General features: G+C 49.9%; 2 protein-coding genes across 3 annotated transcripts in view; both read left to right on the forward strand.

The window, feature by feature from the left end:
• LOC142464336 (uncharacterized) overlaps positions 1-13,161 on the forward strand; it is an 898,100-nt gene that overhangs the window by 786,169 nt on the left and 98,770 nt on the right. The window lies entirely within an intron of this gene.
• The window catches only part of LOC142464289 (GRB2-associated-binding protein 2-like), a 79,948-nt gene that overhangs the window by 28,452 nt on the left and 38,335 nt on the right, over positions 1-13,161 (forward strand). The window contains exons 3-4 of the mRNA XM_075567758.1: positions 6,527-6,704; positions 9,963-10,519. Of these exons, the coding sequence (XP_075423873.1) occupies positions 6,527-6,704; positions 9,963-10,519 (735 nt within the window). The remainder of the gene's footprint in view (positions 1-6,526; positions 6,705-9,962; positions 10,520-13,161) is intronic.

The raw sequence follows: 13,161 nt of genomic DNA on the forward strand, positions 1-13,161 counted from the left end.
TAACGGCCAGTGCCCGGCGTGAAAGTGGTGGTGAGTGCACCGTGGCGAGCGAGCCCAACCAGCATAAGGGGGGTTTTCCCCCCGAGAAAATTTTGAAAAAAAAGTGGGCAAATGGTGCATTTTCAAGCAAATTTGAGAAAGCTTGAAGGTTAATAAAGCAATATTAAATATTAAAAAAACACCATTGCATGCAGTTGCACCACATTATTCATAAACACACTCTCCCCCCCCTCTGCATCTCCCATCTCTCTCCCCCCCTGCATCTCCCATCTCTCTCCCCCCCCTCTGCATCTCCCATCTCTCCCCCCCTGCATCTCCCATCTCTCCCCCCCCTGCATCTCACAACTCTCTCCCCCCCTCTGCATCTCCCATCTCTCTCCTCCCCCTCTGCATCTCACATCTCTCTCCCCCCCGTCATCTCCCATCTCTCCCCCCCCTGCATCTCCCATCTCTCCCCCCCCCTGCATCTCACATCTCTCTCCCCCCCTCTGCATCTCACATCTCTCTCCTCCCCCTCTGCATCTCCCATCTCTCCCCCCTGCATGTGTGTTGTGTGTGTGTTTTTATGCGTGTGTTTGCGTGTGTATGCGTGTGTATAATGTATTTTTTAAATAAAATAAAAAACCATTGCAAATAAAAAATATTTTTATTTATTATATTTGACACATACACATATACACATACAAACACTCTCCCCCCCCCTCTGCATCTCCCATCTCTCTCCCCCCTCTGCATCTCCCATCTCTCCCCCCCTGCATCTCACATCTCTCCCCCCCCCCTCTGCATCTCCCATCTCTCTCCCCCCGTCATCTCCCATCTCTCCCCCCCTGCATCTCACATCTCTCTCCCCCCCGTCATCTCACATCTCTCCCCCCCCTCTGCATCTCCCATCTCTCCCCCCCATGCATCTCCCATCTCACCCCCCCCCTGCATCTCCCATCTCTCAATCTCCCTCGCCCCCCCCCCAAGCTTCTTTGCCCCCCCCAACCTCCCCCCACCCCAATCTCCCTCGCCCCCCCCCCCAAGCTTCTTTGCCAAATTGCCCCCCCAATCTCAGTCTCTCCCCCGCATCTCCATGCCATCTCTCCCTGGTCCCACGTGTCCCACTCCCTACCTTATGCGATAATGCGGCCACACTGCCGTCTGCCGGGGTGCAGGAGGGAGCAGGGCCAGAGGGAGAGTCTGGGTGCCGGTCCGGATGGGGAGTTACAGCGGTCAGTGCGGGAGAGCACGTGGCGGCCCCCACCCCTGCGTGACTGCTGCAGCTAGCCCCGCCTCCCATCCAATCCCGGGCCGCGGCTCAGCTGCCTCTTCCTCCCTCAGCATATTTTATTAAATTAATGCTGCGACTGCGAGGATCCAGGGGGGGGCAAGCGCCCCCCCTTGCCCCCCCCTGCGGACGCCCATGGATGGAAGGAAAGTTAGCATAATTATGCCCCTTTATAAAGCATTGACCACACCTTGAATATGGAGTACAGTTTTGAGCAACACTCCATAAAAAGACATTATGGAACTAGAAAAAGTGCAGAGAAGAATCACCAAATGAATCCTTAATCCTTCTCCATCGAGGATTGATCTGATTTTACCCCATTTAATTTGTAAGTCGCCTGTTTTATTCTTGCTTCACAAATGCATAACCTCACATTTATCTGTATTAAACTTCATCTGCCATTTACCTGCCCTAGTTTCCAGTCTATCCAAGTCCTTCTGGAGAACGATTGCATCCTGCTCTGATTTGACTACCTTACAGAATTTAGTGTCGTCAACAAAAAGGGAGAATTTACTCTCAATGTCAACCTCAAGGTCATTAGTAAACAAGGTTAAAAATGATCCTTGAGGTACTCCACTTACAGCTTTAGCTCAACCAGAAAAGGTTCTACTTATTACAGCGCTCTGTTGTCTATCCTTCAACCAGTTTTCAATCCAAATACAGCTCAACCCTGTTATAACGCGATCCGTTACAACACGAATCCGCTTATAACGCGATGCAAACGTGGCTCCCAATTTTTGTATTTATGAATACTTTACAACACGATTATTGGTGTCTTAAATACTTTATTGTACAATGCATACACTTGTACATCATTTCTAACGCATCCGCTTATAACGCGATGTGATTAATTGGACCCCAAGCACAGCGTTATAAGGGGGTTGAGCTGTATTGTGCAAATATTTTTACCGAGTCCAACTTCCTTTATTTTGCACACTAACCTTTTGTGTGGCACCGTATCAAAAGCCTTTGCAGTTGTTTCCTTAACACGGTAGCAAAAGAACATTTAAGGTTATTGAGCGCAAACTGTACTGCCATCTTTGGACTAATTGAAAAGAAAAAAATTGGTATCGGAGGTTTTCCCGCCAGTTAATGGACTTGAAATAGTGGCCCTTATTTAGCAAGCAGTGCTATTTTATAAGACACCTTCTATAGGTGGAAGACCCCCGTTTGACCCATTCGCTTGAATGGACTGGAATGTCATTTATGGCACAGCACCTCTTAGCAAATATAGCCCATTATATCTGGTGGTGAAAGGGTTCAGCTTTCGAATGTAAATGTACAAAATGATGGTTTGGCTTCTCGTCGTATCCTCCTACTTTCTATCTTATACTATATTTGTGAAAGCACTGTATGCCTGTCTGGATGTCCTGTGTCCCTAGGGGAAATCTCATTGGTCCCTTGGCCCGCCCGCCCCCGCACACCTCTCATTGGCCTGAGGCAGAGTGACGGGCCAAAGGAGAGACAGAGACACACACACACACACCACCCCCTCCCGCCCAGGTAAGGCCCCACACACAAACAGGCCCCACACACACAGGCCCCACACACACAAGCCCCACACAAACAGGCCCCACACACACAGGCCCCACACACACAAGCCCCACACACACAGGCCCCCCACACACACAGGCCCCCCACACACAGGGCCCACACACACAGGGCCCCCACACACAGGCCCCACACACACAGGCCCCCCACACACAGGCCCCAGCACACACAGGCCCCAAACACACAGGCCCACCACACACACAGGCCCCCCCACACACAGGCCCCACACACACAGGCCCCACACACACAGGCCCCCCACACACACAGGCCCCCCACACACAGGCCCCAGCACACACAGGCCCCAAACACACAGGCCCACCACACACACAGGCCCCCACACACAGGCCCCACACACACAGGCCCCACACACACAGGCCCCCCACAACACAGGCCCACCCACACAGGCCCCCCACACGCACAGGCCCACACACACAGGCCCCACACACACAGGCCCCCCACACACACAGGCCCACACACAGGGCCCCCACACACACAGGCCCACACACACAGGCCCACACAGGCCCCCCACACGGGGCGCTTCCGTCACAGGGAGAGCGAGCCCCCAGTCACGGGGAGCAGGGGGGGGGCGACCCCCGAGTCACAGGGAGCAGGGGGGGCGAGTCACGGGGAACGGGGGGGCGAGCCCCGAGTCACGGGGAGCGGGGGGGCGAGCCCCGAGTCAGAGGGAGCGGGGGGGGGGGGCGAGCCCTGAGTCACGGGGAGCGGGGGGCGAGTCACGGGGAGCGGGGGGAGCGAGCCCCGAGTCACGGGGAGGGGGGGGGGGGGGGGGGCGAGCCCCGAGTCACGGGGAGCAGGGGGGGGAGTCACGGGGAGCGGGGGAGCGAGTCACGGGGAGCGGGGGAGCGAGTCACGGGGAACCAAGAAGGGGGGAGCGGCCAGCGGGGGGGGGGAAGCCCGGGGGGGGGCATGCGGATACATAAATTATGACAATACATATGCCCCCTGTTCTCCACACCCCCACTCCCCTTTCCCCCCTTTCCCACCCCCGCACCCCTTTCCCACCCCCCCCGCTCCCCTTTCCCCCCTTTCCCCCCTTTCCCCCCCGCTCCCCTTTCTCCCCTTTCCCCCCTTTCCCCCCCTCCGCTCCCCTTTCCCCCCCCTCCGCTCCCCTTTCCCCCCCCCTCTTCCCCCCTTTCCCACCCCCGCTCCCCCTTTCCCCCCTTTCCCACCCCCCGCTCCCCTTTCCCCCCTTTCCCCCCCGCTCCCCTTTCCCCCCTTTCCCCCCTTTCCCCCCCTCCGCTCCCCTTTCCCCCCCCTCCGCTCCCCTTTCCCCCCCCCTCTGCTCCCCTTTCCCCCCCCTCCGCTCCCCTTTTCCCCCCCTCTGCTCCCCTTTCCCCCCCCCTCTGCTCCCCTTTCCCCCTCCGCTCCCCTTCCCCCCCCCCCTCCGCTCCCCTTTCCCCCCCCTCTGCTCCCCTTTCCCCCCCCTTCCGCTCCCCTTTCCCCTCCCCTTTCCCCTCCGCTCCCCTTTCCCCTCCACCCCCCTTCCCCCCTCCCCTTTCCCACCCCCCCTCCGCTCCCCTTTCCTCCCCTCCCCTTTCCCCCCCCTCCCCTTTCCCCCCCCTCTCCCCTTTCCCCCCCTCCCCTTTCCCCCCCTCCCCTTTCCCCTCCCTCCCCTTTCCCTCCCCCCTTTTCCCACCCCTTCCCCACCTCCCACCCCTTCCCCCCTCCCACCCCTTTCCCCTCTCCTCCAACCCTTCCCCCCCTCCTCCAACCCTTCCCCCCCTCCCAACCCTTCCCCCCTCCTCCACCCCCTCCTCCCCTTCCCGCCGCCCTTCGCCTTCCTGCCCGCCTTCCCGCCTCCCCACCCCCGCCTCTGCCTTTCATCCGCCCTTACTCCGGCCGCCTCTGCCTTTCACCCACCGCCTCACAGCCGCTGCACGCACTCAACAGACACCCGCCACACTCGACACATACTTGCCGCCACACACACCTGCTGCCTCCCGCCCCTACGCACCGACATCACTGACCCACCGCCTCACACCCTAGTAGGACACCCACTCACAGACAGCACCCACAACCCACGCGCCACCTGTCGCCTTACACCCTAGCAGGACACCCACTCACAGACAGCACTCACAACCCACGCGCCACCCACCGCCTCACACCCTAGCAGGACACAAGCCTCACATTTTTACATCTGTTATGTCACCAAAATATACATTGTACTGTGGTGTGTTTACAATAAACCATTTTTATACAACATCGTATTACATTTTATTCCATCTTTCTTTTCAACATTATTATCCAACCTTTCCAACAAATACTCAACCTATTGTTCCACGATTTATACATAATACTACCTATTACGCATTTACATCCCGGGCAACGCCGGGTCTCTCAGCTTGTGTGTAATAATCTTGTCTCTCTGTGCCTCTAACATCTGAGCAATACATGACTGGACCATCTTATAAATACTGTTCCTTACTCCCTGTAGTTTTGTGATTGTGGAGATGTGCGGTTGAGGCTGTATGCATGGGGTTTGTGACCCCTAAACAACATGCTGTGTAGCATCTTCTCTTTGTCCAAGAACATTTAGGCCCCATTTAAATAAATAGAGTTGAAATCTTCCTAAGTAAAGCTTATTCAATGGGGAGACCCGGGTATCACAACTCAAAGTGCTATGGCTCACCTCTTAGGAAGGGAGAGCAACTGGCAATATGGACGTTTTTCACACGCTATAAAGCGACAGTGAAATGTGCAACACCAATTACGGAAAATAGAATCGTTTATAGGACAAAGCATACAATTGCTCCACAAAGTATGGTACAGTAAGTAGCATTTATCTGATCTTGATTCTCAGTCCATAAAGTCCAAGTTGTGTAACACTGCATTCACAGCTCTTTGTACGTTATTGACTTGGGACAAAATGAAGGCTAGAGTTGTTGGAAAGCAGCAACCCGTACAAATAAAACAATAATCAAGGAATTACCTAACCGGATAGTTCATCTTGTGTTGATCTATTTCTAACTTTTCAGATACATATTTTTTCAATGTTCATTTTTTGCCGCATTATTATTTCACTGTTTCCACGTTGAAATGGAAAAAAGTTATATTCTTTTGTGGTCTCTTTTGAGCCTCACACTTACAGATGGGGACTTCGTGCCCATTCTGGATTCATAGGTGTTACTATTATGAGTATGCATAGTGTTGTGTGATCATTTATTAACCCCCCGGTGCGCTCTGTGCATTTTCGTTCTTCCTGTTACCACGATGTCTTAGTGAGTGTGAGTGGCAGCGGCACATTTTCACTAACTCAGATCTCCAGAATTCAACTACAGAAGTTAGAAATTTCTAAAACTGCAGCAACATTTTCAATAGTAAAAAATAAAACATTGTATTTTTTCATGGCGAGTTGAGTGAATTGCTGTTTTATTAAAACACAGAGCTTCCCCTTGCATGCTCTCATGTTATTACGGATGGTTCTAAAGATTGTGGAACAGACGTAGCTTGAGATGAAAGGTGATGTTAAACAAGTGGTTGATGGTTACTCTGTGACAGTAGTTTGCAAACCCCTTCTTGTAGACCCCTGGCTACACCAGGCTTTATTAATAACCTTTACATTTGCACAGAGGTGATTTGCGTCTGGGTAGCACAGGCTATTGGTTGGGTGTAACCAAAATCTGAATGATGCACTTGCTGAGGTGGCATCAATTGAGCTAAGTTTTGTTTCTCCTCTTTTTGCAGACTCTTTAAGAAATAACCACTCTGTGAATCACAGCTCCCTGTCCTCGCCAGACGAGTTCAGCAGTCCCACTCACCAAGTGCTCAAGTCTTCAGCAGCGTCTCACTCCAACCAGCCCACGTTGTTCCCATTTGAGCCGCCATCCAACCAATGCACCAGCCAAAAGATGGGAAACATGAGGTACGGAGAGTATAAGCTGATGGTTTTATACATCCCTAATTTTTATACACTACCAATAACACTGCTGCTGGTGCTACTGATAATATTATTACTATCATAGGGTAGTTCAATAGACTTTTACAAGAGAAGTGTTTTTGGTGTGTGCTCGAGTACTATATTTGGGAGATTGGTAGATAGCATCTTGTGATCATCCCCTTCCTCTGTCCTCCTCCTACATACTTACATAATGTATGTATTTTCCATCTGAAACTAATAATTGCATGTCCTATTTCTGGGGGATTAGAAAACGCTGTACACTATCATTCTATCTATGAATAATTATCGTGTTGGTTCGCTAATAGGTATCGCTGCCTACAACGAATCTACTCTTCTTCAGAACTGATACGACTGTTAGCGCTTTGTATTGCTATTATTGATATAATAAATGAACATGTTTCCATAAAATCTTTATTTACATTACCTCTAAAACTTTAAATGGACAGGGCTACTTTGTAAAGAAAATTGGTTTGGGCCCTGTAGTGTGTTATCATTCGGTGCTTATTCGGGCCGATGAGCTGCATTTCAGAAACATTTACACCGTGAACAAATAAAACACCATAAAAGTATTGGCAGGTTTTTCTTACCGGGCTGCAGCAGTCTGGAAGAGCTGCGCAGTGAGAGCAGACAAAATCAGTCCCGCTCCCTGCGCGTCTCTAACATGCGATCATTCTGCGTTTTGCAATTGCCATGTTTTCATTTTATTTTAACTACATTGTATTGAAAGGGGGTCTCCTGATCTGAACCGCATTCACTTCAGTCCTGGGGTCCCCCTGCTTCCTGAGTTACAGGCCCCGATATGGGGTGCCGGTATCTTCTGCAAGTTTAAATGTCCCGGTCACATAACGAGGGAGTATTAAACTTGCAGGAGATACTGGACCGGGGCCTGCATCTCGGGAAGCAGGTGTCCCCGGGGTTGAAATTAATGGAGTTCAGCTCCGGAGACCCCCTACTTCAATTCTATGTTGGCTGGCAGAATTATTTGTAGGGTTATTGATGTGATTGCAATTCAGTATGCGTCTGGCAGATGGCGCACTACATATCTTTGCCTACTGTATACCCGCACATTCTCTGTCTACTCCAGTGTGAGGAGTAGTAGTCCCATTCACCTCCCATGTCAAGCCTGATCTTGACCCCTCTTCCATGCCCACTCCAGGACATCCACTAGCCATGAATAGGGCTGTTAAATAAATGAAAGATGTATACATGCTATATGAAAATATTATATATAAATAATTAGGGCATAGGTAGTATTTATTAAAGCCTGAAGAAGTACTGTACAGCATGCTTCTGGGTGCTGTCGAGGTGCCGTATATTTCTATGACAACAACATTAAAGGCTGGAAGAAGTCTATTCAACAATTTAAGCATTAATGATTTATTTATTAGTAAAGCGCGCCCGGCATTAGGGATGGGTACAGGACACTACACATGTCATGGATGGGTATGTGCAATTTTGACAACTTTCGAAGGAAAAAGAGATTGAATAGACCTGTTTGAACCGAACCCGCCAAATTGCTCCCATCCGAGAAAGTGCAGCCCCAATACAGTACCTGTACGGACCGACCAACTCCGAAAACGAGATGAACCACCATCCCAATTGCATACTCGACTCCTACAACTACCTGCAGCTCATTCCTTTCATTAACTCATACAACTTCTACAACTGGTTGAAATACAACCAGATACCCCCAGGGGCAGGTAATGGGCATTAGCCCTTATATTTGTACCTTTGACCCTCACATTGGGGATGTTTATGTTTAAAGAGGGGTTTGTGCCTTATTGACCATGAGCTGCGGTAGTCAAGCAGACTGACCTAGGTCTTTTTGCCGCCCTGTATTTGCTTATGAACTTTATACTCTATGGATGAATAACAGTTTTCCTATTTGATGTCCTAATGAGGATTCTGTGAATATATACAGTATAAGCAGCGTACACACTGATATTGAGCACCATTTTCTTCACAAATTCTTCTCTGAAATACAACCATGGCTCGCTGCCACCCCATTTCCAGCCTCTACCCAAAACGGTATTCACTAAGAAGAAAAAAAACATTTTTTTAAAGTTCGGTAAAAAAAAATGCAAGATCGTACCGCTTGGTTTTTGTTTTCTAAGTGTTATCGCGCTATAAATGTTTGTTTACACTGCAGCCTGGAAGAGCTGCACAGAGCCGCTGCATCGCCATGCACGGCTCTTACATGCGATCGAGTTTAAATATTAATTGTAATATTAGTGTACGGGAGCAGGGGGTCTCCTGAGCTGAACCACATTGATTTCAGCCTTGGGGACCCCCTGCTTCCCGAGTTACAGGCCCCAGTATGGGGTGCTGGTAACCCCGCAATTTTTAAATCTCCCGCGTTACGTGACCTGGAGATTTAAACGCACAGGAGATACCGGCACAACATACTGGGGCCTGTAACTCGGGAAGCAGGGGGTCCCCAAGGCTGAAATCAATGTGGTTCAGCTCAGGAGACCCCCTTCCCTCGTACACTAGTATAGGGATGTGCCAACGTTCCCCCGTGCGCACCCCTGCCCTGCTCTCCTCGTCCCCCCCCGGCCCGCTCGGCCCCAGCATCAAAGGACGTCACGTTTCCATGGACCCCGCTGCGTCATTTGATGCCGGATTACCATGACGACGCGTCACTGGAACAGAAGGTAAGTGTGTTATATAGGCTTTGTGCACCCCCCTGCATTTAATTTAAATTCCTGGGGGGAGAGCGTGGGACTTATAACTGCCGTGCCCCCAACCCCCCCCCCCCCCCCCCGTTTGCGCACCCCTGCACTATTATAATTAATTTTTAAACTGCACGATCGCCTGTAAGGGCCGTGCACGGAGACACAGCATCTCCGTGCAGATCTGCAAACAATTATAGCGCGATAACACTTAGAAAACAAAAACCAAGTAGTACGATCTTGCATTTTTTTTTTACCGAACTAGTGAATGCAGTCGATAGGCAATGCACTGATTTTATCTAAGTTTATTAAATAGGCCCCAGAGAAGAGAACTTTTACAAAAAAGTTAACTATACGCTTTTAAATAAAAAAAATTAAAAAGTACTGGGTACCTTGGGTGTGCTTTATCCCATTTTGTCTTCTGGATGTAACCTGTTAAACATGGCACTTGTCTTGAGGTCACTGCACTATAATGTCATCAATTAATATTATTCCTTTTGGTGTTTTGTTGGGGTGTAACCTTGTTTTAAAGATGTATTTTCTATTTTAGGAACACCAGTTTTTCTCAAGCCACGAAGTCCTCCCTTTTCATGCGGAGTGATACAGCCGCACAAAAGCTGGCGCAGGGATACCGGCACTATGTGAATGTGGCGAGCGGACATATTCCCGGCTTATATGGTTTGCCTAAGCCAAGCAGACTCAATTCAGATCTCACTGACAGTGCCCACAATCTCCTGAGAGGCTTTGGCTCAGACACTCCGACCAAGTCAAGCCGTACTGGATTGGAGTCGGAAAACGAAGACATTCACGGCTACAAAACTCCCAATAATGCTCTGTGTAAAGAGTTCAGCCAACTCTCCACAGATTCCCATCACTTCCCTGCGACTCCTCATTCAGTATACCAGATCCCAAGAACATTCAATCCTCTGGCTCTTGCATCCAATGATTTGTTTTCCACTCCCCCTCCTCGGACCCCTAAGCCTGGACAATCAGAGTCTCGGTGGGGTAATCCACAGCAGCCGCATAATGGAGACAACGTAGGAATAGTTTCAGTTACTATTCCTAGGAGAAACACTTTGCCAGTGATGAAAAATCGACACCATCAAGGTGAGTTGATTGTTGATTTGTTAATCCGGGTGCCATGTAAGCAGCAATGCATCTTATGCTCACACAGTACAGGCATACCCCGCTTTAAGGACACTCACTTTAAGTACACTCGCGAGTAAGGACATATCGCCCAATAGGCAAACAGCAGCTCATGCATGCGCCTGTCAGCACGTCCTGAAGCAATACCGGCTCCCTACCTGTACCGAAGCTGTGCGCAAGCGCGGAGACTATAGAGCCTGTTACACATGCGTTATTTACATCAGTTATGCACGTGTATGACGATTGCAGTACAGTAAATGCATCGATAAGTGGAAAAAAGGTAGTGCTTCACTTTAAGTACATTTTCGCTTTACATACATGTCCCATTGCGTACGTTAATGCGGGGTATGCCTGTATGCATGTAAATTACACAACATGCATGATATACTGCACCGATACACTTTATTCGAGCAAATACCCAGTATGTACCTGGCAGATACCTGGAATGCGCCGCTCCTCACCTCTGACAAGCCCCGTTGCGTTTGCCTTCCCAGCCTGGGTTCATGCCTGGCTGACGGGCGGCTGATCTGTTAAATGATAATGATTAGGATTTAATAGGCTGCAATGCTTCGCGTGTCTACCAGATGGCATAAATTCATGAATTGTAATGCAGTATATATATATATACTGTGCAGTATTGCAGCCAGCAGGAATAAAATGCTTCAATCCCTGCCTGGAAAATAACCCAATGCACTCGGGCAGAAAACAGTCACAAACCTCAATACACCCGGGTATACCCGAATTCGTGGGACTAGCCGAGCTCGAATAAAGTGTGTCGCCAGTGTATAACGTATGTAGCCCTCTTTCCTTATGACTATACGGATCTACTGATGCTGTATCTACCTGCTGGCTCACAGAGATCTGGGCCTCCGCTAATGGGAGCCTGGGGCAACAATAAGTAAATTGGCAGCGCCTCCACTTGCCCAGGATCCCCGCTATGTGAGATTCCCCTGGACAAGAACAATAATGACAACCCACAAATATATATAACCTTTTACTATATATATTGGCATAAAAACGCATAAGAATGGCCTAACGGTAGAGAGCATACAGACATATATGGCAACTGTAATGATGAATAGCATCTACACATATACCAGTAGTTCAGGTTACACGCACGGTGCAAGTGTCCCTCTTCCACCACCGTGTATACCCCCACACCGTGTCCAGTATAAAGAACCAGTTCCTTGGTCACTTAACCCCTAGTGTCCCCAAAGAACCCACCCCCAAGGCGGGATCAGTGCCTGCAGGTACCGGTGTTGGTGCACTTATAATAATACCTGCCGGGCGCTCCAGCACCCGGTCGCTGATACTTCGAATAGGATCCGCAGATCCAGCGTCGTCTCTCACGACTAGTTCCTCACTGTCAGGGAGATCTCTCACGAGTTTTGGCTCCGCAATGTAGTCTGATCCCAAACTACGGATCACCATGTAGCTCAGGAAGATGCTGTGTCCCTGACTGCCACTATCACTAAGTGAGTATAGTCCCTACCTAGGGCTGTTCCCTGCAGTACCACAAGCTGGTGGTGACTCAGGGCTTGCACTGGGGCCTAAGGGAGTATCCTGGCCTACGCAGTGGGTCACTGACCCCCTGCACTACGCACCTCCTCTCCCCTTGCTCTCCCAGCACCAACTGTCACAAACTGCCACTTCTCTCTCCTGTCAGCCAGCCACTCTCAAGCCCTATTGGCTGCCTTGCACCCTGTGACCCTGCTGAGGCTCATGGGAATTGTAGTCTCAGCTCAGAGTCTGCACAGGATTGGTCCTGCTTTGCGCGCTTTTGTCCTGCACCTGCGCAAACCATCTCTATGGGCCGCCGCAACTATCGCGCTACTGCGCATGCGTGAACCGCGCATAACATGGCGGCGCCCTGCAGCAATATCTCCGGGAGCCTCCAGCGATGCGGCCGCCCCCCACACCTATCCACACAGCGCGGAGGTAAACCGGAAGCTTCAGGTAGCCTGACTACACGTATATAGTACATATTTAAAGTAAATATATATTTGATTGTACAGAAGACTATGTGCTAAGGCAATTTTGGAGCAGAGTGGATGCATAGTTGCATTAAATGTAGAAACAGTATTTTATATCTGGTTCAAATTGAAAACAGGTTTTAGAGTATGCACTCAATGTTATTCACGTCCTCTTACAAATGTAAGTGGTGCACCAGATGTTGTGATAGATTAAGGCAGCCGGCACTCAAATCTGTAAAGAAGATTTCAATGATTTATTAAATTACAAGATCATGTAAAAAATCCATCCAACGTGTTTCGGGTCTTAGCCGAGACCGACGTCAGGAATAGCTTCTCACTTAACCCTGGTGAAGGTCCCGGCTGGGACCGAAACGCATTGGATGGAAGTTTTGTCTCATCATGTAGTAGAATAAATCTACAAAACCTGAGTGCCTGCTACCTTACACTATTTATCAAATTGTAAGAAGGCAGAAATGTATGCCACCTTAAACCTGAAACACAGAGACGCATCATTTGATACTGTACATCTCATAGTAGGAGGTGCATCATGTAAGTTTTCCCTAACTCCTCATTCAGACACTCCCCAAATTGCAAGCTTAGACAAATGGGGCAGAAGTGGCGACAAAGACT

Source organism: Ascaphus truei, chromosome 12, assembly GCF_040206685.1.
Source record: "Ascaphus truei isolate aAscTru1 chromosome 12, aAscTru1.hap1, whole genome shotgun sequence".
Classification (NCBI taxonomy): domain Eukaryota; kingdom Metazoa; phylum Chordata; class Amphibia; order Anura; family Ascaphidae; genus Ascaphus; species Ascaphus truei.